The sequence below is a fragment of the Arvicola amphibius genome, chromosome 12 (assembly GCF_903992535.2).
Source record: "Arvicola amphibius chromosome 12, mArvAmp1.2, whole genome shotgun sequence".
NCBI lineage: Eukaryota > Metazoa > Chordata > Mammalia > Rodentia > Cricetidae > Arvicola > Arvicola amphibius.
In genome coordinates this window covers 136,623,050-136,649,151 of record NC_052058.2, presented here as the reverse complement: position 1 = coordinate 136,649,151, position 26,102 = coordinate 136,623,050, and the positions used below count along the sequence as shown (strand labels likewise).

Sequence of the window (26,102 nt, the reverse complement as noted above, 5' to 3'; positions counted from 1 at the left end):
AACAACAGCAAGACCCCACCTTTAGGGGTCCAGTGTCAGCTTCGCGTGGACGCCACCTGCACAGGCTCTGCCCACAGGACCCTGGAGACAGTGGCATCGAGCTCTTTGGTATGCGGCATGCAGCCATGCCCACCTCTTCTGGCCACCACAGTGTCAGTTCCGCTAACAGAGGTGCCAAGCAGCTGCACCACAGGCCACACTGGGACTTTGGAGCTGTTTTACAAATAGTATGCACAATAATCATGATATAACAACCACCTAGTGGAAATATTAAAACATTTACAATTGATTACCATACAAAAATAGGCAATTTCCATCATAAAGTAGTGTTAATAGTACCTGACCTTTTTGTAAGTTAACAAAAACAAAGTTCTTCAAAGAGTTGAAGCAAATGTAAGGGATATAAATTACAAAGATATAAGTTCTCAACCCCCAAATAAATTTAGAACAATTTATAGAAGTAGCTTAATGAAAATGTGGGAATTATTATCAGGCTCTGGTGGTGACACAGTCGTGTCTCAGACGGGAGCATCCTCACTGCTGATAATGCTATTTGTATAAGTTCACAAGAGCCCTTATTCTATAGGCAGCAGATGGCTGGAGACATTAGGTTAGCCATGAGATTGGAACTTCTTAAGATTCTTTCAAGGACAGCTGCTCTGTTAAATGCAGAGCCATCATTCAACAGTTTGCAAAGGTAAAAGCAGAAATGGCTATGTAGCACCACATACAGATGGAACTACTTGAGAAATTCTGTTATAGAAAAAGAAGCCAACTAAATCAGCACTTTACTATAAAGTATTTTGAAACCCAAGGTGGTGATTTAAGACGCTGCCATTGTCCATTAGGAAATATCCACCTTGAAACGGGGAGGAGGCTCTCCACACATCGACAACTGGGAGCTTCTGAATTTGGCCTTGTAAAGCCGGCCAGGTTCTTAGCGCGGTTTGGAACGCGGGTTTCAGATGAGCTTCTCAGCCTCTTGGCACTGACCCCCAAAGTCAGAAGGGGAGCCACAAAGTGTATTAAAATGGCAATAATTGGGGAAGTCCTCTGTTCTAGTCTGTGCATCTGTTCATCTCATGACCTCCACTAGCTACTGCTAAGGAGGAGTGCCGGCCATGTCAGCATGCCAACTGACGTGATCATGGGAGGCCAGAGCACTCCCAGTAGCCCGTGGTCAGAGTGTGGCATGCTCTTGTCCATGGAGTTGTGCCTCTGCTGCCTAAAGAGTCTCTAAGGGTTCCACCCCATAGACCGCAGGGTCACTTCCTGAGGGACAAAATGTTGCTCTGGAGACCACTGGCTATTAGTGAGGCCTGTTGGCAAGAAGCTATTCCCAGTATGTAGTATGTAGCGGGGTCTAAATGCCCTAAGTTTAAAACGTGGAGTTATAGTTCCCTCTGTTATTCTGGCATCTTAGTTACTCTCATCTTAAGGTCCAAGGCACTTCTAGGTTTAATTAGCTACAGTGAATGCTTTAAAGTTACAGTGCATTTTCAAAAGTTAGTTGTATGGAATTAAAGCCAACTCCGGGTTCTGGAACACAGTGATCTAAGGTCCTAAATGAGGTCAACTAAAATAATAAAGTCTAACCCCAGAACACAAACCCTCATTAGTTAAGTTCAACCAGAGAAAAACATATGGATGCCAACTGAGGCCTGCAGGGAATTTTATCAGCTGATCTGAAATGCAGTAAGTGCTAATTTATGAACTTCCTACCCACCATCTTTGGGCTGTGATTTGACTATCAGATAACCTTTAATAGGTAGGAAAATAGATGCTGATGAAATTCACATACCAGAGAAACCTCTGATCACAGGTCACAATGGGGGAATGTGTGCCGTAAATGACCCAAAGGACAGAGGACAAAACCAAAGTCACACTGCCCTTAGAAGAACTGAAGGCAGCATGATTAAACAAGTTTTAAATATTAGTGCAAATTTCTTACATATAAAATGACCAGTTTTAAACACCTAGATTAGCAATTTCAGTTCGGAGGGGAAATATACAGCTTCTCGCAATGTGTTCAGAAAATACATTAGTTTAGTCTTCATTTGCTAGCGTCTCAGTAGATAGCCATATTTTGGCCCCACTTAGAAATTTGCTTAAGGGAGTTCCTAAAATACTCCGTCTGCACAGATTTCCTACAGGAGAAAATGGAAAGGAAGAGGAGAGAAACTCTGGGGTCTTCAGGGTGTTGTGTGGACCTGTGGCTCTGAAGTACATTCTGCTCTGCTCCAACTCCGCATAGCAAGCTTCCAGAGGGCCACTCCGCTGCTGCCTCAGCATCCTGCCTAGCATGTCCACCTCATCAGCCAGGAGAGAGAGCTTGTGGAAGGCCATGATGGAGCCCCCAAGGTTGATCTGTGCCTCAGGGACCCAGCGGAAGTAGCACAATTTCCACAGTTTAATGTGTGTTCCAGAGAGACGTGGCAGGATAATGCCATGAAGGTTGGCTGGTCTAGAAAACCACTCTTTAAAGTACTGTTCCACTCCACCGTTCTGGCTGTTGGTGTGCTGAAGTGGGTCTGGCTTCAGTTTCAGTATTAGAGAGTTTCTCCTGGGAAGCAGCTCCTGGTCACTGATGATTCCATTCTTTAAGCACGACGGCATCCCTCTCAGGGTGGAGCTGTAGCTTTTCTGCACAGGAGACAGGTCTCGGCATTACTCTACCGAAGCGCCCACTTTTCAAAAGGACCAGTGGTGCAGTTTAACCAGCTAGGATTAATGGCTGTCGGGAGGGGTTCAGCCTTGAAGGATATGGTCCTTCTTTCCCTTGTGGGGCTTATGCTGTCTTCTCTGGAACTAACTGTTTGGACTGACTCTCCAAGGTTCTTACCATGCCAGGAGAATGGAGGGAAGACAAGTACCATCTGTTTTAGTGAATGCTCATAAGACTGTAGGGGGAAGGAAAACATCTACACTAGCTGATTTCTAGAAAGAATAGGCAGGCTAGCAAGAAGTCCAGCTCAGAGCTGCCAACTGCCATCTCTTATGCCAACTGGGCTTCATGGGCCTCGATCACCAAGAAAAAAGTCAAAATATTATCACATTGGTTAAAAAGGAAGGCCTCTCAAAACCTGCAATAGTTGCCTCCTACAAAGTGCCTGTTTCTAACACTTGTAAAGACACCATGGCTAGCGACAGGGCACTGCAGCAGTGTGGGGATGGGGTCTCTACTGCTAGTGCGCTGCTCTCTGCAGCTTACCTTTGTCCGCTTAAAAGACTTCCTGGAGCCATTCTGTACACAAGGAGTGCTCTTGCCAATGTAGAAGGGGTTGTGGAAAAGGGTCCGATCCTTTGCTGTGAACTGAAGAGCCCAATCCCAAACCGAGGGGAATTTCAAGCCCTTTTCATCACCCAACTGAATATTTTTGCTGATAGCAAACTCCTGTAAGGGAAAGCACACGTGTGAGAAGATACACACCCCCACCTTTTCTCATGCCTGCACCATCAGGGAAGTTCGTCACTAGAGCACTCAGGCCTCATGGGAGCAGGAATCTACCCTGAAAATGATGATGGGACAAGGGTGGGAGAAGCATGTTGCCTGTACAGCATGTTCCCAGCCTTGCGACCAAGGAGGCTTTGTACTCTGGGCAATGAAGGTGCTAACTGAAAACAAAACAAAGCGTTTCACTAGAGTGGAGCTGCAAACCTTGGACCACTGTTGACATCCCTAGGTTTACAAACATGGTGACCTAGGTTCACAGAACCCAAACAACTGTGTGACAGCACAAAACCTAGGGGCCCTTCCCCAGCTCCCATGGGCTTTTCTAGCCAGCCAGCAGGGAGTTTCCGGCAGCTAGGCTCCCCCAAAATCCAAACCCATCCACTGGACCCCACAAGCTACTAACCACACCATGCCTAAGAGCTGAGAGCTTCCTATAATTCTGAGGAGACCAAGAGCTCGCTACAACACTGGGGATTAGGAGAGAGCACCAAGAGAGCAGGAGTAGAGAGACCTCAGAGGCTTTCTGAGACAGACACTGGCAGTACAGAGCAGACCAAGAAAAACTCCCAAAAACTCAGACAGCCACAGCAAGAATTGGAGCAAGACACAAAGACACTGCTGGCCTCATTTAGAGGAAGAGATAGGTAGACACCAATACAAGAATTCCTCCAACAACCTAAAAAGCAAGATGGTAACCAGAACCCAGCAGTCACACATCAGGAAGACTTGATAATCCCAAACCAGAAGAAGTAGAAGAAAACGACTTTAAATATAACTTTATGAAAATGATGGAGACCTTTAAAGAGGAAGTGAAAAACTCCATTAAAGAAATGGAAGAGAAGACAAACAGAAATTGGAAGAAATTAATAAATCCCTCAAAGAAACACAAGAAAAACAAGAAAAAAACAAACAAGTGAAGGAAACAGTTCAAGACTTGAAGACTGAAATAGAGAAAACACAAACGGAGGTAATTCTGAACATGGAAAATCTGGGTAAACAATCAGGAACTACAGAGGCAACTATAACCAACAGGATACAAGAGATAGAAAAAAGAATATCAGGTGCTGAAGATACTATAGAGGAAATACACTCACTGGTCAAAGAAAACAATATATCCAACAAATTCTTAACACAAAGCATTCAGAAAATCTGGGACAACATGAAAAGACCAAACTTAAGAATAACAGGGATAGAAGAAGGAGAAGAACTCCAGCTTAAAGGCACCAAAAATACATTCAACAAAATTATAGAAGAAAACTTTCATAGGATATCCCTATGAAGGTACAAGAAACTTACAGAACACCAACTAGACTGGATAAAAAAAAAATCCCCTCACCATATAAAAATCAAAACACAAAATATACATAATAAAGAAATAGTATTAAGAGCTGCAAAGGAAAAAGGTTAAGTAAAATATAAAGGTAAACCTATCAGAATTATACCTGACTTCTCAATGGAAACCATGAAAGCCAGAAGGTCCTGAATAGATGTGCTGCAGACACTAAGAGACCACGAATGCAAGCCCAGACTACTATACCCGGCAAAGTTTCATTCACCATCGAAGGAGAAAGCAAGATACTCCATGACAAAAACAGATTTAAACAATACGTATCCACAAACTCAGCCTTACAAAAAGTACTAGAAGGAAAACCCCAACCCAAGAAAGCTAACACAGACTTCTGATAACCCCCCCACCAGCATAACCCAAAGGAGGGAAACAAACACTACCACCGAAAAATAACCAGAGCTAACAACCACTGGTCACTAATATCACTTAGTATCAATAGACTCAATTCACCTATAAAAAGAAACAGGCTAAGAGAATGGATACGAAAACAGGATCCAGCCTTCTGCTGTTTACAAGAAACACACCTCAATCTCCAAGACAGACACTATCTCAGAGTAAAAGGTTGGGATAAGATTTTCCAATCAAATGGACCTAAGAAACAAGTGGGTGTAGCTATCCTAATAGCTAACAAAATTGATTTCAAACTAAAACATATCAGAAGAGATAAAGAAGAACACTTTATCCTCATAACAGGAAAAATTCATCAAGATGAAGTCTCAGTCCTGAACATCTATGCCCCAAATACAAGAGCAACCACATATATAAAAGAAACATTACTAAAATTTAAATCACACATCAAACCTCACACACTAATAGTAGGAGACTTTAAAATTCCATGCTCAACAATGGACAGTTCAACCAGACAGAAACTTAACAGAGAAATAAGAGAACTAACAGATGTAATGAGTCAAATCAACTTTAACAGACATCTATAGAATATTCCATCCAAAAACAAAAGAATATACCTTCTTCTCAGCACCTCATGGAACCTTCTCTAAAATTGATCACATACTCGGTAACAAAGCAAACCTCCACAGATACAAAAAAATTGGAGTAACCCCCTGTGTCTTATCGGATTACCAGGGATTAAAGTTAGAATTTAACAACAATACTACTCTCAGAAAGCCTACAAACTCATGGAAGTTGAACAGTCAACTATTGAGCCACCCCTGGTTCAAGGAAGAAATAAAGAAAGAAATTAAAGTCTTCCTTGAATTCAACGAAAATGAAGGCACAACATACCCAAACCTATGGGACACTATGAAAGCAGTGTTAAGAGGAAAGTTCACAGCATTAAGTGCCCACATAAAGAAAACAGAGAAAGCTCACATTAGCAACCTAACAGCACAGCTGAAAGCTCTAGAACAAAAAGAAGCAGATGCACCCAGGAGGAGTATAAGACAGGAAATAATCAGATTGAGGTCTGAAATCAACAAAATAGAAACAACACAATCCAAAGAATCAATGAAACAAAGAGCTGGTTCTTTGAAAAAATCAACAAGACTGACAAATGCTTATCCAAACTAATCAAACGGTGGAGAGAGAACATCCATATTAACAAACTCAAAAATGAAAAGGGGGGGAGAGATGGCTCAGAGGTTAAGAGAACTGACTGCTGTTCCGGAGGTCCTGAGTTCAATTCCCAGCAACCACATGATGGCTCACACCCATCTATAATGAGATCTGGTGCCCAGAACACTATATACATAATAAATAAATTTAAAAAATGAAAAGGGGGACATAACAACAGACACTGAGGAAATTCAGAGAATCATAAGGTCTTACTACAAAAACCTGTACTCCACAAAATTGGAAAATGTAAAAGAAATGGACAATTTTTTATATAGATACCATATACCAAAATTAAATCAAGACCAGGTGAGCAATTTAAATAGACCTATAAGCTGCAAGCAAATAGAAGCTGTCGTCAAAAACCTCCCAAACAAAAAAAGACCAGGGACAGATGGTTTTAGTGCAGAATTCTACCAGACTTCCAAGAAGAGCTAATACTTATACTCCTCAAAGTTTTCCACATAATAGAAACAGAAGGGACACTGCCAAACTCTTTTTATGAGGTGATAGCTATCCTGATACCAAAACCACACAAAAACTCAACCAAGAAAGAAAATTACAGACCAGTCTCACTCATGAACATGGATGCAAAAATTCTCAATACTGTCAAACAGAATCCAAGAGTACATTAAAAAAAAATCATCCTTCATGATCAAGTAGGCTTTATCCCAGAGATGCAGGGCTGGTTCAACATACGAAAATCTATCAATGTAATCCATCATATAAATTAACTGAAAGAAAAAAAATCTGATCATTTCATTAGATGCTGAAAAAGCATTTAACAAAATCCAACACTAGGAGTTCATGATAAAGGTCTTGGAGCGATCAGGGATACAAGGATCATATCTAAATATAATAAAAGCAATATACAGCAAGCCAACAGCTAACATCAAATTAAATGGAGAAAAACTCAAAGTGATTCCACTAAAATCAGGAACAAGAGAAGGCTGTTCACTCTCTCCATATCTCTTTGATATAGTTTTTGAAGTTCTAGCAATATCAATGAGACAACAAAAGGACATCAAGGGGATTCAAATTGAAAAGGAAGTCAAACTTTCATTATTTGCAGATGATATGATAGTGCATACAAGTGACCTCAAAAACTCTACCAGAGAACTACAGCTGATAAATACTTTCAGTGATGTGGCAGGATACAAGATCAACACAAAAAAATCATTAGCTCTCCTATACACAAATGATAAAGAAGCTGAGAGGGAAATCTGCGAAACATTACTTTTCATAATAGCCACAAACAGAATAAAATATCTTATGGTAACACTAATCAAGGAAGTGAAAGACCTATTTGACAAGAACTTTAAGTCTTTGAAGAAAGAAAGATACCGGAAAATGGAATGATATCCCATGCGCTTGGATAGGAAGGATCAACATAGTAAAAATGGGAAGCCTACCAAAAGCAATCTATAGATTCAATGCAACCCCATCAAAATCCTAACACAATTCTTCACAGACCTTGAAAGAACAATAATCAACTTCATATGGAAAAACAAAAAACCCAGGATAGAAAAAAAAATCCTGTACAATAAAGGAACTTATGGAGGCATTACCATCCCTGACATCAAGATCTATTACAGAGCTACAGTAATGAAAACAGCTTGGTATTGGTATAAAAACAGAGATGCTGACCAATGAAATTGAATAGAAGACCCAGATATTAATCCACATATCTATGAACATCTGATTTTTGACAAAGAACCTAAAATTATACAACGGAAAAAAGAAAGCATCTTCAACAAATGGTGCTGGTATAACTGGATGTCAACATGTAGAAGAATGAAATAGATCTATATCTATCACCATGCATGGAACTCATGTACAAATGGATCAAAGACCTCAATATAAATCCAACCACACTGAACCTGATAGAAGAGAAAGTAGAAAGTTGTCTTCAATGCATAGGCACAGGAGACCACTTCCTAAATATAACCCCAGTAGCACAGACAATAAGAGCAACAATAAATAAATGGGACCTCCTGAAACTGAGAAGCTTCTGTGAAGCAAAGGACACAGTCAATAAGACAAAAAGGCAGCCAATTGAATGGGAAAAGAGCTACACCAATCCCATATCAGACAAAGGACTGACCTCCAAAATATATAAAGAACTCAAGAAATTAGACAGTAAAAATCTAAATAAGCCAATTAAAAATGGGGTCTGAACTAAACAGAGAATTCTCAACAGAAGAATTTCAAAAGGCCAAAAGACATTTAAGGAAATAAGTATCAACTTCCTTAGCTCTCAGGGAAATGCAAATCAAAACAACTCTGAGATACCATCTTACACCTGTCAGAATGGCTAAGATCAAAAACACTAATGATAGCTTATGCTGGAGAGAATGTGAAGTAAAGGGAATACTCATCCATTGCTGGTGGGAATGCAAACTTGTATAACTACTTTGGAAATCAGTATGGCAGTTTCTCAGAAAATTGGGAATTAACTTACCCCAGGATCCAGCAATACCACTCTTGGGAATATACCCAAAAGATGCTTTATCATACTACAAAAGCATTTGTTCAACTATGTTCATAGCAGCATTATTTGTAATTTTCAGAACCTGGAAACAACCTAGATGCGCCTTAACTGAAGAATGGATAAAGAAAATGTGGCACATCTACACATTAGAGTACTACTCGGCAGTAAAAAAAAAATGACATCTTGAATTTTGCATGCAAATGGATGGAATTAGAAAACACTATCCTGAATGAAGTAACCCAGACCCCAAAAGATGATTATGGTGTGTACTCACTCGTAAGTGGATACTAGCTATAAACAAAGGACATGGAGCCTATAGTTAATGATCCTAAAGAAGCTAAGTAATAAGGCAAACCCAAAGAAAAACATATATGGACCTGCCTGGGGGTTGAAGGAGACAGAGTTGCCCGACAGGATTAGGAGCATGGGAGCGAGGAGGGGATTGAGGAATGGGGAGAAGGGGAGGGTTGAGGAGAGCTTGGAGGAGTGGGATGGTTGAGATGGAGGGGGGGACAGATATGAGAGCGGGGAGATATATTGATTGGGGGAGCCATGGTGGGGTTGGCAGGAAGCTTGGCTCTGGAGAGGTTACCAGGAGTCCACAGGGATGGCCCCAGCTAAGACTCTAGGCAGTAGTGGTGAGGGAACCTGAACTGGCATTACCCTGTATTCAGACTGATGATTATCTTAAATAACACCATAGAACCTTCGTCTGGCAACAGATGGAAAAAGAGGCAGAGTCCACATTAAAGCACTGGACTGAGCTCCAAAGGTCCAATTGAAGAATGGAAGGAATGAGAATATGAGAAAATAGATCAAGACCATGAGGGATTCATCCACTGAAGCAGTTTGCCTGAGCTAATGGGAGCTCACCAGCTCCAGAGGGACTGGGAAGAAACAAGCACAGGACCAAGCTAGTCCCTCTGAATGTGGTTGACAGTTATATGGCTGGAGCAGACTGAGGGGCCACTGGCAGTGGCACTGGGATTTGTTTCTGCTACATGTATTGGCTTTTGGGGATCCTATTCTCTTTGCATGTATACCTTGCTCAGCCTGGATGTAGTGGGGAGGGCCTTGGACCTTCCACAGGGCAGTGTGCCTTGCCCTCTCTTAGGATTGGAGGGGGTGGGGTAGGAGGGTGTGTGGAGAGAATGGGAGGAGGGGAGGGTGTGGGAATTTGGATTGGTATTTAAAAAAAACTAATAAATAAAAAACAAAATAAAACCCCATCTATCACAAAAAAAGAAATGGATAAACTGTATGTGCATGCGTGTGTGTGTGTGTGTGTGTGTGTTTGTAAGCATGCACACATGCTCACAGTAGACAGACTGCATGAGTCACTGAAAGGGGCAGGTGGGGACAGCTGGGGGAGGGGGCAAGAAAAGCCCAGGAAGGGTGCGCTCCCAGTAATAAAGTCATACAATCAGGAGGTGGTAAGACTGCAGGTGTGTAACGGGGAACTCATTTATTTTCTACACCTTGAGAGCTTCTGGGCTTAATTTTTTAAATTAGAAAATGTTAAATCTTTATAGGAAGACATAGAATAAACTGCACAAAATTTCCTTCTCAAACTGATCAATGTAAAAAACTGTCTCACACAGAAATGTGAGTTTCTCTTGAGTCCTGAGTTCTCCCAAGCAGCAATGCTGAGCAATCTCACTGCCTCTCATGTAAGACGAGGCCTGTCTCTTTCCTCCCTCTTCATACCCATTCTCTCCTTAACCAAGGCAGGTCCCTAATCAATCAAGGTCCAGCCTTCTCTATGATGTGCCTCATTCCCAGCCAGAATAGCCTGACTAGTGCTCTTTGTCATGCATGTGTCACAGTTGGCAATGTCACTATACACAGAGACCAAAGGCATTACTGTTACGTGATGGACCCACTTTGCAGATGTGAAGTTGGGTTTACTAGTCTATTTCTGAGAGAATCACAGGCCTAGCATTTTCTAGAATGAACAAACAATAAAATTTATGACTTGGCAATGCTGAAGCATGCATGGGCAGCCCGTACATGGCGGTTTTGTTGAACTTGTCCATATCGGGTTTCATGCTCCAAGTTGATGAGGACGACTGACCAGGCCTCTTCCTCAAGAGGGCACCAGATCTCATTACAGATGGCTGTGAGGCACCATGTGGTTGCTGGGAATTGAACTCAGGACCTTTAGAAGACCAGGCAGTGGTCTTAACTGCTGAGCAGAATTTAGAATTTGTGCTCTAAGGCCACACTACCTAGACTGGGGCTTCAGATCTAAAGCTGAAGGCCAGAGAGTGGATGAGCCCTCAAGTCTACAGAAGCTACCCTTTGGCTTCCCTCCACTGTCACGGTAGCATTTCTGAGATCTTCCCACTGTGGGTTCACATGGGGTGAGGACCACCAGTGGGAGCAAGGGCTGGTCTCAAATATGGCTCCATATGCTTAGTCCTCAGTCTTCTTCCTCCAGCGCTATGAACTGTCACCACAGACTCAATCCTACCCACAGTGGCTGCCACATGACAGGAGGGACTCTGACAGCACACATGGTAACCACGTCTGCAGAGAACATCAGTCTACCTTTGTGACTAAACTTCCTCTTCCACAGCTCCTTAAGAGACAGTTGAAACAGAACTGTTATTCTATTGACTTATCAAGAAATAAATATCTTCAGCTACTGATCAACAACTCAGATGTACAAGGAGAACACAAAAGCACAAGCAAGGCAGCCGGCTCAGTACTGTGCACCCAGCTATGCAGGAAGCTGAGGTTTAGGGATTGCCATGTCAAGGCCTGTTCAAGTAACTGATAGACATCGTTTCAAAATTGGAAGGAAAAATAAAAGATGTCAGTGGGGAGGTGTTGAGCTTGGGCTACAACGCAGTAGCATGTACTGTGTTTGAGCTCGGGCTACAACGCAGTAGCAAGTACTGTGTTTGAGCTAGGGCTATAATGCAGTAGTATGCTGCGTTTGATGTTCCATCAAAAAATCCAAAAGACTATTTAAGGTGGTTAAAGTAACTGATATCCTTAAACACGTTTATTATGAACAATCTACAGAGGAAAACAAAATGTTTATTAAAAAAAGAAAGATTCTTTTAATGCATTCTGAAATAATTTTGAATGGTAATAATTTTAAGTCACATTTTAAACATGCAGTTAACTGTAGTTCAATTATATTTCAAAGTTGAAGGGGGGGGGCAGAGGAGACACCGAATAGATGGCTCAGTGAATAAAGCACTGGCTGTATATGCAAGCATGAGGACCGGAATTTGGATCCCTAGAACAGGGTAAGGTAGGTATGGTGGCAATCTATGATCCCCAAACTCAAGAGACATGCAGAATGCCTATGGAAGTTGACCAGCCAGAAAAGCACAACTGGCAGCTCCAGGTTCTGTGAAAGACTTGCCTCAAGAAACAGATTGGAAAGTGACTGAGGTAGACACCAGACGTTAACTTCAGGCCTTCAAATTCACAGGTACCTGCACGCACATGTGAGGGCGTGCATACATACTAGACACAAAATGTACATGCCCATACGCACAAATAGTAGCCGCAGCCAGCATGGCACTTACCGTGCTTTGCTTCACCCGCTGATGGGGAGAGTTGAACAGGAAGGTGCCGAAGAGTGAGATGTGGGTGCTGTCACACAGCACTGCTAGGTACGTCTCAGAGAACTCGAAGGCAGCTGGGTATTGCTCTAGCAGCTGCCACGTGGTGTCCAAGAAGAGCAAGAATAAAGGAGACTGGCAAATACAGAGAGAGAAAGGGACTATTTAGTGCCGTCCTCTGGCTGTCACAAGTACTCCCTGATTGATTACTGGCTCTAAAGAACCTAACAAGAAAACATCTAAGCCTTAAACACTTGGCTGAGCTGAGCTAAGGCCATGCAAATAGATTAAACCTATCTCTGTCAAGACACACATTTAATTTAAAAATAAAAAAAAATGGTGCTGGGCGGTGGTGGCATGTGCCTTTAATCCTAGCACTTTGGAGGTAGAGTTTGAAGTCAGCCTGATATACAAAGGGAGTTTCAGGACAGCTAGGGCTACACAGAGAACCCCTGTCTCAGAAAACGTAACAATAAAAAGTAACCCTTCTTTGCTTAGCAAATATGGTAAGAGCAAACAAATGAGTATGCCACCCTGTACCAATATGGAGGAGCAGGTAGTGTTTAAACATCCAGCAAGTGGTTCTACAGAGCAACACAAATTGGTCAGCCAATGACCATGTTCCCATCCAGGAAATTCCCCAAGTTTCCTGAAGCTGTTGGCATCAGCCCTAGGCCATATGGGGTACTCCTGGGAGGCAGCTGCTGGCAGCTCATTTGCATGTACTGCCACTAGTCAATGGTGCTTTCTGAAACAACAGTAAAAGAGCCAACCTAGCTGTGTGGCCTCCAAAGTACTGCAGGATCTTCTGCAGCTGAACAGGGAGCCCAGGAAGCCACATAGCTATTATGAAGAAGTTCCTCGCAAAATCTCGGGCCTAACTGTTATGGACTATTTTCAGGAAATGTGGAACTCCAAAGACGATTTGAGCTAGCTAGGATATTCTCAGCATTTAATTCTATACAATGGGGGATTGCACAATGGCACTTACCCCTGCCTATTCCCCAGCAGTCTCTCTCCCCACAGAAGAGAAAGTGTGCTCTGCCTTCCCAAGTCTGGCTTATTTTGCTTTACTATCATGATCTCCAGTTGCCCCGTAGTTCCTTCTTTTTAATGGTACACTGCTATGTCTTGTATACCTACACACTGGATTTTCCTTACCATTCAATTGGGATGAGGGCACTTAAGCTGACTTCACACTGAGCATGGGCACTGTCTCTTTTGGATGTGACCTTTGACCCTCCTGGTATACAGCAAGAAGTGGCATAGCTGGATCATAAGATAGTTCCTATTTTAGATTTTTAGGAACCTTGTGGTTGTTTGAATGTAATTGACCCCCATAACTTCATAGGAAGTGGCACTATTAGTAGGTATGGCTTTGTTGGAGTGGGTATGACCTTGTTGGAGGAAGTGTGTCACTGTGTAGGCGGGCTTTGAGGTTTTTATATGTTCACAGGCAGTGTGTCAGTCAACTTCCTGATGCCTGCAAGGTGTATCACTCTCAGCTTCAGCACCACGTCTTCCTGCATCTGCCATGCTCCCCACCAGGATGATAATGAACTGAACCTCTGAACTGTGAGCTACCACCTCAGTTAACTGTTTTCATTTATAATAGTTGCTCTGGTCATGGTGTCTCTAAGACAAACCTCCACACTGATTCCTATGAGAGCTTCGCTAATTTACATGCCCGCAGCGCTGCATAAGAGTCACCTCGACCCTCATCCACATAGCACTGCCGCCTCTGCTTGCACTTCCTGTATGCCTTCCTCTAGTGGCTTCAATGCTTTATGTCTATCATATTATTTTATAATGTAATATATTATACGGTCTTTGATTCATTTTGAATTGATTTTTTCCAGTCTTCAAATGTGGGTAATCTGGTTTTCCCAGCAACTACTTACTAAAGAGACCATCTTTTCTTCAGTGTATGCTCTCAGCACACAGCTGCAGGTGATGGACTTACCTTAGTCGGCTGTTTCTTTCCTTTGGTCTGTGTGCCCTTTGGTGCCAGCCCAATGCTGTTTTGTTACCTCTGCTCAACGGTACGATCTGAAGTTAGGTATCATGCTACTGCTACCATTGCTTCTATTTTTTTTCATTTTTTAAGAATGCTGTGTCCTAAAATTGGATCTATTTTGGAGAAAGTTCCATGAGCTGCTGAGAAAAATGTATATCCTGTAGCTATTAGGTAGAATACCCTGTAGATGTCTATTATATATATTTGCTCTGTAATGCAGTTTAATTAATTCCACTGGTTTTGTTTTTATTCTTCTGAAAGACCTATGAATTCAGGAGAACGTGTGTCAGTTGCTTTTCTCATCACTGAACTCGAACACCTGACAAGAAGCCATCTGTGGAAGGAAAGGATTATTTTGGCTCACAGTTTGAAGGAGCCTAGTCCACGATGGGGAAAGCATGGTAGCAGACAGGTGTGACAGCTGTGGCAGCTGCCGGTTCACATGTACGTGGATCAGAAATCAGGGAATAGACAGAAAGTGGTACCAGGCTATCACCCACAAAGCCTAGCACTAGCAAGTCACTTCCTATAGTGAGGCTTCACCTAAAGATCCCAAAGCCTTCCAAAACAGCTATAGAGCTGGACCAAGTGTCCAACTATATGAACCTATTGGAAACATTCACATGCAAACCATAACATTCTGCCAATGGTCCTCATAGGTTCATGGCTCACTCAGTGCAAAATGCGTTAAGTCCACTAGTCTCACAGCTTTAACGTTATTCGAAAGTTTAAAGCCCAGTGACTTCTGAGATTCCCGGTAAACTTCTACTGATGAGCCCCTATGAAATTAGAGACTAAACTACCTCCAATAAAGACTGGAAAAGAATAGGCATTCCTGCTCCTAAGACAGGAATGGAGCAAAGCAACATAAACAAGCGAAAAATTGCACCAAAGCAAGGTTGAAAACCAGCAGGGTAAAGTGGCTCTGGCCTGGCATGTGGGGTTTGTGCTCACTTTTGTGTGCTTAGATGGGAGTTTATAGCCCTGCTTCCAACTCTGGCGCCTCTAACACTGGTGACCTCTCCCTTGGATCAGTTCTACAACTTGCTTGCAGTTTGTTGGCATCTCCAATATCCTGGAGTGCCCACTACAACTTAGATGTCACAGCTTCACAGCTTCAGATACAGCACACTTAGGTGTCCTCACAGGGAATAAAATGGCTTTATCAAAACTTGGTGCAAACCTTCATTTAAAAGCCCAGCCCCTCTAACATTCTGCATGTCTGTAAAACTATCACCATGTGGACAATGCCAAGTCCACTGACAGCTCAATCCCTTGGATCACAGTTGTAAATCAGGTATTTTGGTCACACTTTTGAGTACCTTGCCACGGAACCCAGGAAAGCACTTTCGTGGCTACCATTTGCCAGTAGGGTGCTCTAAGCCCTGTCCTCTCAAGTGAATTTGCAATGGGTGGGGCCTTAACCCCAAAGCACCTTTCTTACCGTTTTTTAAAGTTCAAGGTTTCTCCTTCATGACATTAATCTTTTTAAGAATCACAGCCATTCTGCAGTAATTCTGTCACCAACTGAATCTGGTTCAAGCTCTTTTTCTCATCAAGCTGCACATTTCTGTCCACAACTGTAACCAGATTCACACTCCTTCCCTTGCCAGAAGTACAATTTTAATATCTTCCTGCTCCACTTTCTGCTCTCTCTCTCACTGCAAATCTGGGTAAACAAAGTGAACAATAACCATTCTGCAGCCTGAATATTTTTTCTGTCTTGAAATTTCCTCTGCCAAACCAATTAGCCCATTACCTTTGAGTTCTGTCTTATTCAAGTCTTCAGACTACTACACGAATGGCTTCTAGCCCTTGTTCCCTTCTGAAGCCTGTGAGCATGGTCTGCACTCTCCATGTGTCTACACTCTTTCCCACTCACACTAGGATGCCCTCAGCTGTGCTTAGTGAGTTCTAGGGCTCTTATACTCAACCTCCAAACTCTTCAAAGTTCCTTCAGAACACCACTTCCAAAGGCAGTTTCATGCCAGCAATGGCTCCACTTACTGCTACCAAATTTCTGTTACTTAGTTTTCTCATTGCTGTGACCAAATATCTGAAGAGAAGCGCCCCACAGGGGATTTATTTTGGTTGGTGGCTTGAAGTGATAAAATCCATTATAGTGGAGAAGATGCCACAGAGTAGATGGCTCTTCAGAAGCAGAAGCGTGGCAGTGGCTTGTCCCATGGAACAGGAAGTGGAGGGTAAGAGGTTGGCTCAGGTTATAAAACTCAAGGCCTACTGTAGTGACTCATCTTTCTAGTGAGGATTCACCTCTGAAAGTTTCCGTTAAAAACAAAAACAAACAAACAAAAAAAGAAATAAAAAAAACTTGTCGTCTGAGGATCAATTGTTCAAACACAGAAACCTACAAGGGACATTTTTATATTCAAGCTGTAATCAAGGTGTATCGATGCCACCTATAATTGTTGTATTGGGATCAGCTTTTATGTCCAGTAATATTTCCAGCATTTGATGCATGTATGTTTAGAACTGTTATGTATTTTGATGAATTGTTCATTTTATCAATGAAGTGACTTTATGACTTCTAACTAATTTTGAAGTCTGCTTTGTTGGATGTGAATATAGCGAGACCTAACTTAAGGATTTCATTTCCTTGAAATATTTTTTTCTGTCTTTTCACTTCCAGATTGTATTTTATCTTTGCCAGTGAGGTATGTTTACTGCAGGCAGCAAATACTTGGGTCTTGTTTTTTAATCCAACACTTTAACACTCTGCTTTGTTCAGTTAGTGACTTGAAATCATTAAGATTTGGAGTTAATATTTAAAATTATGAATTAACTCCTGTCATCTGTTGTAATTTTTTTGAGATAGGGTTTCTCTGTATAGTCCTAGCTGTCCTGGGACTAGCTTTTGTAGACCAGGCTGGCCTTTAACTCAGAGATCTGCAGTCTCTGCTTCCCAAGTGCTGGGATTAAGGGCTTGTGCAACCACACCCAGCTCCTGTTGTAATTCTTGATTCATTCTCCAACTCTTATCAAACCTTTACTGGGACTTATTATTTCCTCCTCTGTGTAGGATTCTTTCAGCACTATCTGCAAGGAATGCTTATGAATTTTAGCTTATGATCTTTATTTCTTATCATCTTTATTTGTCCTTTGATTATAAGCATAATTTTGCTGGTAACAGTAACCTAGTTTGATAGTTTGGGGTTTTTTGGTTTTCTTTACGGCATAAAATACATCTTTTTTTTTCCCCTCTGTGTAACAGTCCTGCCTGTCCTAGAACTCACTTTGTAGACCAGGCTGGCCTCAAACTCAATAAGATCCACCTGTCTCTGACTCCCAAGTGCTGGGATTAAAGGCACCGCCCAGCTAAAATACATCATTTTAGGCCTGCCTGGGCTTTAGAGTTTCTGGTCAGAAGTCCCCTGCAATTATGATGGGTTTGCCTTTCTATGAGATTTGACATTTCTGTCCTGTAACCTTCAATAGTTTTCATTTTTCCGATCATTTAGGTTTTTAAAACATATTCTTTGGTGCTAGAGCGAAGCCTCGGTGAAAAGAGCATCTGTTGGTTGTGCTGGTTAGTTTTTCTGAGCCTGGAAGAAACTAGTCACGTGGGAAAAGGTGACCTCAACTGAGCAACTCCCACATTAGACTGGCCTCTGGGGATGTCTATGGAGCATATTTAAACTTAATTATCAATATAGAAGGGCCCAGCCCACTAAAGGTAGTCCCATCCTTAGATGGGTGGTCCTGGGTTGTATAAGAAAGCAATTTGAATGGGGTGGTGGTAGCTCATGCCTCTAAGAGGCAGAAGCAGGTGGATCTCTGTGAGTTACAGGTCAGCCTGGTCTACAGAACAAGTTCCAGGACAGTCAGGGTTATATAAAGACACCCTGTTTCAAACCCCTAGCCCCCCCTCCAAAAAAAAGAAAAGGAAAGGGAAAATAAAGGAAGGAAGGAAAGAAGGAAGGAAGGAAGGAAGGAAGGAAGGAAGGAAGGAAGGAAAGAAGAAAGTTAAGTAAACCATGGAAAGCAAGCCATTAAGCAGCATTCCTCTATGGTTTCTGCCTTGACTTCCCTTAGTGATCAGCTGTTCTCTGGAAGCATAATATGAAATAAACCCTCTCCTCCCCAAGTTGCTTTGGTTATGGTGTTTATCACAGAAACAGAGAAGCAAACTAGGTCACTGTTCTGGCACAGGATCCAAGTTAATTCTCAGTACCAACAGCAGGTGGCTTTACAATCACCTATAACTCCAGCTCCAGGAGAGCCTAATGCCCTCTTCTGAGCACCACAGACTCTGCACTCACACTCACACACATTCACGCACGCGCGCACACACACACACACACTTTTTAAAGCTGTATTATCATATCTGGAGATCTTTGTTCAGTCAAAAGTGCTTGAGGTTCTAAAACCTCCTATATCTGCATGTCCATCTCCCAAAATTTGGGAAACTTTCTGCCATTATTTTATTCAATACTCTCTGGCTTGTACCTCTTTTTATTCTTCAATGTCCACAACTCTACTCTTCAATTGTTTTTTTGAAATTATATCCCCCAAATACTGTATGTTCTATTCCTATTTCTATTTCACTTACTGTCTAATTCATCTACCTATTATCCTGATATACATACATACATACATACATACATACATACATACATACATACATTCCATTCTTCACTTGACACAATCTACTGGGAAGCTGCTAAGTTTATTCAGTTTATTGTTTCGTTTCCTACAATTCAGTGTGAATTTTTGAGACACTTGAGTTCCTCTTTCATCTTCTGAATTGCCTTTTAATTACATTCAGGTGTTTGTTTCTCATTACTACTCTGGTGTTCAGCCATCTCCTCTGTGGCTCCACTCTCATGACCACTCTTCTGAAGCCTCTGTCATCCACCTCATCAGCACTAGATCACTTACTGTGGACTTAGGCTTGGAGGCTCATGTTGCCTGTTCCCCAGTTTCTTGTCTCCTACATTAGGACTGGGCACGGCAGGTCAGGTTGTTGCCTGGAAACACGACCATGGTGTTCCTACAGTTGCAATACTCACTATGGTGCAGAAAAACTAGGTTTGATTTTATGACAACTGGGCTGTGTTGCTTGGAAACCAAACACCCCACTTACATGTTTAAGGCCCAGAGATAAGAAGACAAACTGCAGGACAGCCCACAGCAAACAGCTTGGAGGGAGCTGCTCTGGCTCTGTTCTCTCAGATACTAGAGGTCAGGGGTTCAAGCATCATCTCTGCCTCTACTGTCACCTTTTACATCAATTTGGATTCCAATCTATTAGCCTTTAACTAACAAAGCTAGGATGTCTTAAATCAATATTGAAAAACTAAAGAAAAAGGTCCTTACCATTTTTCACAATGGCAAAATTTTATCTCATGCATATTTGAAAGGTGTGAATTTGGGGCCTGTGAAATGGCTCGGAGGGTAAACGCACTTACCACATGAACATGAAGTCCTAAGTTTGATTCCAATATCTCATGATGGAAGAGAACTGACCTCTGAAAGTTGTCCTCTAACCTCCCATGGCAGGCACTATGCATTCCTTCCCCGACACCACCACCACAACACACACTTTAAAAAGTAAAGTCTCGTAAGGCGGAAATACTGATTACCTCTTTCTCTGACCTCTTCAAGTGGTTGCATCTGTCTAGGAACTGGTATCCTACCATGACCCACTCCTTCTGTATCAGGCTCTGAAATCCAGTAATTGTCCTGAAATACGGATCCATCATCACTTGAACAAGGGAAGCTACCAGACAACTCAAGTCTCTTCCCTCCTCCTCTGTCAATAAAATGGAAAGAAAATGATGACCAAGAGAAATCATGACTATAAATTAGGTAATTCAACAGTATATACTTAAATTGCCTTCAAGGTAGTCTATGTAAGAGAATTTTAGTGGAGTCCAGCATATAATTTTTTATATAATTCATGTTCTATTCTTAATTGGAGATCTATATGAACCAAAAGAAGTATTAAAGCAAGTCATCAGTGAGGCAAACAAATACAGAATTTTATCCTAATTCATTGCAGGACACTGAAGCACTGACAATAGATGGACTTTCACATGTCGCTGTTTGCAGATGTAGTTCTTTGCTTACATTTCTTACATCTCAGTAGTCTGTGTACAACATCTTTCTAGAATACCGTCTACTGTTGTTTTGTCAAGGATATTAAACAAACACAGTATTTCAAAGACAAATTACTTTACATGGCAATGACTCAGAAGTGAACGATGGAATGAAATTGCTCCCATCACATGAAAAGGTGGCAAGCATTTTCTTCCCACCCTTTACAGCCATTTTCCTTTTCAGAGTTTTGCTTTTTGAGACAAGGTCTCAATACAACCCATACTGGCCTCGAACTTGCAGTGAAGCCAAGGGTGGCAATGGACCTCCTATCTCTGTGTCCCAAGTGCTTGTATCACAGCTGTGCATCTTGCCACCCAACCATTGTCCTTTTCAATGCGTCTAGGATTACCTTGATATCACAGCCAGGCAAAATGATGAGAAAACTAACTGACATTCTTTGCAATTATAGATGGAATAGTCATGAATAAAATATTAATGTGACAAATTACTATGAAACTCTAGGAATTATGCTATAGAATGCAGGATTGCTTTAGCACATGACAAAGTAACAATAGCATATTAATAAAACAAAAGTCAATATTATCTAGAAGCAAACAAGCATCTGACATACTTCAACATTTATTCCAAATAAAAACTCTTAATGAAGTAGGGATTAAAATAAACCTTATCAGAAACACCTCCCAAACCCCTACAACTAATATCATCCTTAATGGAAAAAACTGAATGCTTTTCTCCTAAAACTAGGAATGAAACAAGGATGTCTGCTCTCAATACTTCTACAGCACATCATACTAGAGGCTTAAGTCAAATAATTAGGAAAAAAAAAAAAGAAATAAAGGAGCCAGGTGGTGGTGGTGCATGTCTTTAATCCCAGCACTCAGGGAGGCAGAGGCAGGCAGATATCTGAGTTTGAGGTTAGCCTGGTCTACAGAGTGAGTTCCAGGACAGCCAGAGATACACAGAGAAACACTGTCTCAAATAAAAAAATAAATAAATAAAAAAGAAATAAAAGGCATCAGTTGGCAACAATGTAAGTCCTGCATATTAAAGATCAAGGATGAAGGATAGACAGCTCAATTGGTAAATGTTTGCCTAGAAGAAAGCACGAGGACCTGAGTCCTCAGCACCGCATAAAAAGCTGAGTGGTTACCTATAAGCCCAGTGCTGGGTAGGTAGAAAGAGGTGGATCCCTGGAGCTCACTGGCTAACCAGTCCAGCCAAATCCATGAGCTCAGATTCAATGAAAGACACTATGTCAAAAGATAAAGCAGAGGGTGATTGAAAATGACATCTAACATTTATCTCTGGCCTCCACACACATGAATACACATGGACATGTACATACACACATCATACACATACAAGAAAAATATTTTTAAGAAATACAGAAAATAACCTCTAGAATAAATGAGTAAGATCACAAGAACTCAGAATATAACAAGTATGCAATAAGCCTGGAAATGAAGTTAAGGAAACACTGTAACCACAGAAACACCTAAGAATACCTTAAATGTACTCAAGAGATTTAACAATCAGTGTAAACCTTGTAAAGTCTGGAACCACTGCTGACAAATGAAGGAAGACCAGAATAAGTGGGAAGACATTTGTAACATGAAGGGGAAGCCAGGCCTGCTTGTTTGGGTTTCTGTCCCGCCCGGTACCCCACGGCCAGCAAGCCCCAAAGAAATAACACAGAGATCTCTATATGTTATAAAGCTGATTGGCCCATTAACTCTGGCCTCTCACTGGCTAACTCTCACATCTTGATTAACCCATCTTTTTGATCTATGTTAGCCATGTGGCTCAGTAACGTTTTCAGTGGTGCATTTAAATCCTGCTGCTTCGGTGACCTGGGTAGGAGTGGGAGGAATCAACTTCCTCCTTCCCAGAATTCTCCTGTTCTCATTACATCATTTCTACTTCCTGTCTTGTTTTCCCGCCTATACTTTCTGCCTGGCCAATCAGCGTTTTATTTAAAACATGATTGACGGATTACAGACAATTCTCCAGCACCAGACATTCACTCCACAGTTCGGTCAACTCCACGCAGATGGCATTCTCCCTAAACTGATCTATGGATTCAACATGCTCATATAAACATTCCATAAATATATAAATATAAAAATAGTCCTTTTTTGAACCCTAGAAATTACCCAGAAATATAAATAACCCAGAATAGCCAGAACAATCTCGAAAACCAAGATGTATAGTTAATGTCTCAATTTTAAAGCGTACTGAAGAACTACAGCACTCAAGATACTGTGGTAGTAGCATGAAGAACTGACATAAGCTCAAAGAAATAAAATAGAAAAATAAACTTTTGGCATTTATGATTGATTTTTTCATGAAAGCACTAAGGCAATTTAATGGACAAATGAAAGTCTTTTCAACAAATGATGCTGGGGCTACCTAATATCCACATACAAAGGAGATAATTCAACTTCTTACCTTCTCTATTTCTCTGTCATCTATCTATCTATCATTTATTTATCTAATGTATCTCTCTCAACCTCTTACCTTCTCTTTCCCCCCACCACACACACACACACACACACACACACACACACACACCAATTCATTCAAAATAGATCAAAGACCTAAATTTTAAGAGCTAAAACTATAGAAGTTTTATAAAATAAAACAAAGGGAAATGTCCCTATGACCTTGAGTTGGGCAAATAGTTCTTGAATAGGATATAAAAACATGATCCATAAAAATAGATAAGTTATACTTCAAAATTTTTAAATTAGTATTTCAAAATACAAAAGGAAGGACAGACAGGACACAGTAAGAGAAAATACAAATCATGTAGGATTAAAGGAGCTTGCACCCAGAACACATACAGAAGCCTTAGAACTCAACAGAAAGAGGAAACGCATTAGAGAAATGTAAAGGAAAAGCACAATGAACTACTACCACTTCACCTGCGCCTGAGTAAGATAGAGAGTGGTGCTGGTAAGGATGGAGATGAATCAGCATCCTCATGCATGCAGAGAAAGAAAATGTGGTCCAGAAGTAACTATTCTGGAAGAAATGAAGACAGTCTAAGGAGATAAGTGTGTCTCTCTATCTGACTGTCAGGCTGTTGAAATAATGGGCCCCAAGGACTAGGAATTTCCCCAGGAATCCTAAGCTGGGAGAAGAAAAAGGTGTTATCAGAGGGTGAGCTTGTTTCCCAGGAAGAGACTTCATACTGTTCTACCACTCGTCAGACACCATACAGAATGAAACTGAAGCCCAGGCAGTAATGGGTCAGTGTTGGGTAGGACCACACCTTGACCAGGACTGCTTAGATGTGCACATCCTTGGCCCTCTATTTGATTTTGATCTCATGTTAGGACCCAGTCAGATGGACTTGAGCAGTTATTGGAGCTCTTTGTCCTTCTTCCTGATGTGACCACACCAAGTAAGTCCCCTTTTCCTGCTTTTCACTTTTAATTTGACTCTTTATTGGCTCGTTGAGGACGAGTGGCTGGACCTGATTTGGGGCACAAATTGTGATTCCCAAGTCCAATAACACAGCCATTCCAGAGTATAGTTTGGCTGATCCTTACAAGATGGACATGGACATGCAACCTAAAACCATGTCTTCCAAAACACATCTGTGTGAATATTCACAGCCACAGACTCAGTGACAGTCCCCATATGGAAACAACCTAGTGTCCATCAACAGGTAAATAGATAAACTGATTCACAAACAATCGGATACACTTTTAAAAATACATATGACACTCATGAACATCATAAACGCTGGGGTAAATGAAAGAAGCCATAGACAAATAACTAACATACTGTGTGATTCCAATTATATGAACTATCTAAAAAAGGCCTATCTACAGAGACAGAAAATAGCCTAGTGAGTTGGTGCTAGGACACAGGCAGATCTCTGCAAGTCCAAGACTAGCCTGGTCTACAGAGCAAGTTCCAAGCAAGCCAACCAAGACTGCATAGTGAGACTCTGACTCAACTGCTTGTCCCCATCCCCGCCTCTCCACCAAAAAAATACCCAACTGGGGTGATGAAAAATTTCCAACACTTGACTGGGAAACTGGGGCGATGACTCAGTGGGCAAAGGTCTTGCTGTATAGACCCGAGGATGTGTGTTTGGGTCACTGGAACCTGTAAAAGCCTATACAGTAGTACAAGCATCTGTAATCCCCAGCACCCTGCTGGGAGACAGTCAGAGCCAGGAGAGCCCAGAAGTCTGCAGGCCAGCTCACCTCTTACACAGCTATGAACAAGAGGAGCACTGTCTAAGGTAAAAGGTAAGGGCCAGCACCTGGGGTTGTCATCGGACCTCCACTTGAGTGACATTGTATATGTGTGACCAAAATCACAAACAGAAAACCTAAGCTTTCTATTTGCTAAGTTATCAGTATAGTCAATGTGCATCACACCTCAACAAATGGTTTAAAAATCACACTTTAGAAGTGTTAGTGAAACAGGCTCCATACTTCTAAAGCCTTTTTGTGTGGGGAAACTGGGGCTCAAGCCCAGTAAGATGAGAACACTCACTGTGAAAGAGGAGGGAGGGGAGACTACAGTTGGGATGGAAAATCAATGAAAACACTTAATTAATTTTATAAAGGAGAAAATTATTGGCTATTTCATCTGAATTTTTTATCTCAAATTATTTTTTTATGTTCACAATTTAATGTGAATCAGTAAGCATTTACGCTAAATTTGTCTGAATAGAAAAATAGTAATTTTAATAGCAAATTTAATAGATTAGAGAGGATGCCTTGGCCAAACTAGCACCAGCAATCAGTCCAGTCAGGGCCAGACCCACCTCCTAGGAAAGACAAAGGATTTATTTATTTATTTATTTATTTAAATATTTATTTATTTATTATGTATACAATATATGCCTGCAGGCCAGAAGAAGGCACCAAGCCTCATTACAGATGGTTATGAGCCACCATGTGGTTGCTGGGAATTGAACTCAAGACCTTTGGAATAGCAAGCAACGCTCTTAACCGCTGAGCCATCTCTCCAGCCCCGACAAAGGATTTATTAAGTGGGAGAGTCTGCCTTTCTGTTCTCCAGCAGGTCTGTGCCAGCGCGACTGGAGAGCCACACTCTACAGTGTGCCTGCTGGTTCGGCATCGCTGGGGGAGGGAGGGGGAAGGAGGAACAGCTAAGATGGACACTAGTAACATTAGCATTAGCATAAATAGCCGATGGCCACAGTGGGCTGCCCTGGTATTCTCAGAAATTATTTTAATTACCTTGCAGGACTACAGAGAGACGCTGGCTTTCTAGTATGTATACAAGTTCTGCTGAGTGTTGAAGAAAAGCCCTGAAAAGAAAGAGGGAAAACACTGTTAAATATCAACTATCTACCATGAACAAGCCTTTGCCTGCTGAGACATCCTGCCCACCTGCATAAATAAATCTTAAGGGTTTACAATCACGCTAAACCCATCATCTACCATATATACACATACTTTCAACATTTGCGATTTTCTCTGGTATTAACAGGAATGATTCTTTAGGGAATAATATCAGGGAAATTCATCAACTCATTTAAAAAATAGTCTGGGACTGGAGAGATGACTCAG

At 41.5% G+C, this 26,102-nt stretch overlaps 1 protein-coding gene across 1 annotated transcript in view; it reads right to left on the bottom strand.

Moving 5' to 3' along the window:
* Nucleotides 1-33: 33 nt before the first annotated feature.
* The window catches only part of Mtmr10 (myotubularin related protein 10), a 62,854-nt gene continuing 36,785 nt past the window's right edge, over nucleotides 34-26,102 (bottom strand). Inside the window, exons 12-16 of the mRNA XM_038313475.1 lie at nucleotides 25,770-25,840; nucleotides 20,064-20,233; nucleotides 12,408-12,578; nucleotides 3,212-3,394; nucleotides 34-2,643 (exon numbers count right to left, since the gene is read on the bottom strand). Of these exons, the coding sequence (XP_038169403.1) occupies nucleotides 2,047-2,643; nucleotides 3,212-3,394; nucleotides 12,408-12,578; nucleotides 20,064-20,233; nucleotides 25,770-25,840 (1,192 nt within the window). The 3' untranslated portion in view covers nucleotides 34-2,046. The remainder of the gene's footprint in view (nucleotides 2,644-3,211; nucleotides 3,395-12,407; nucleotides 12,579-20,063; nucleotides 20,234-25,769; nucleotides 25,841-26,102) is intronic.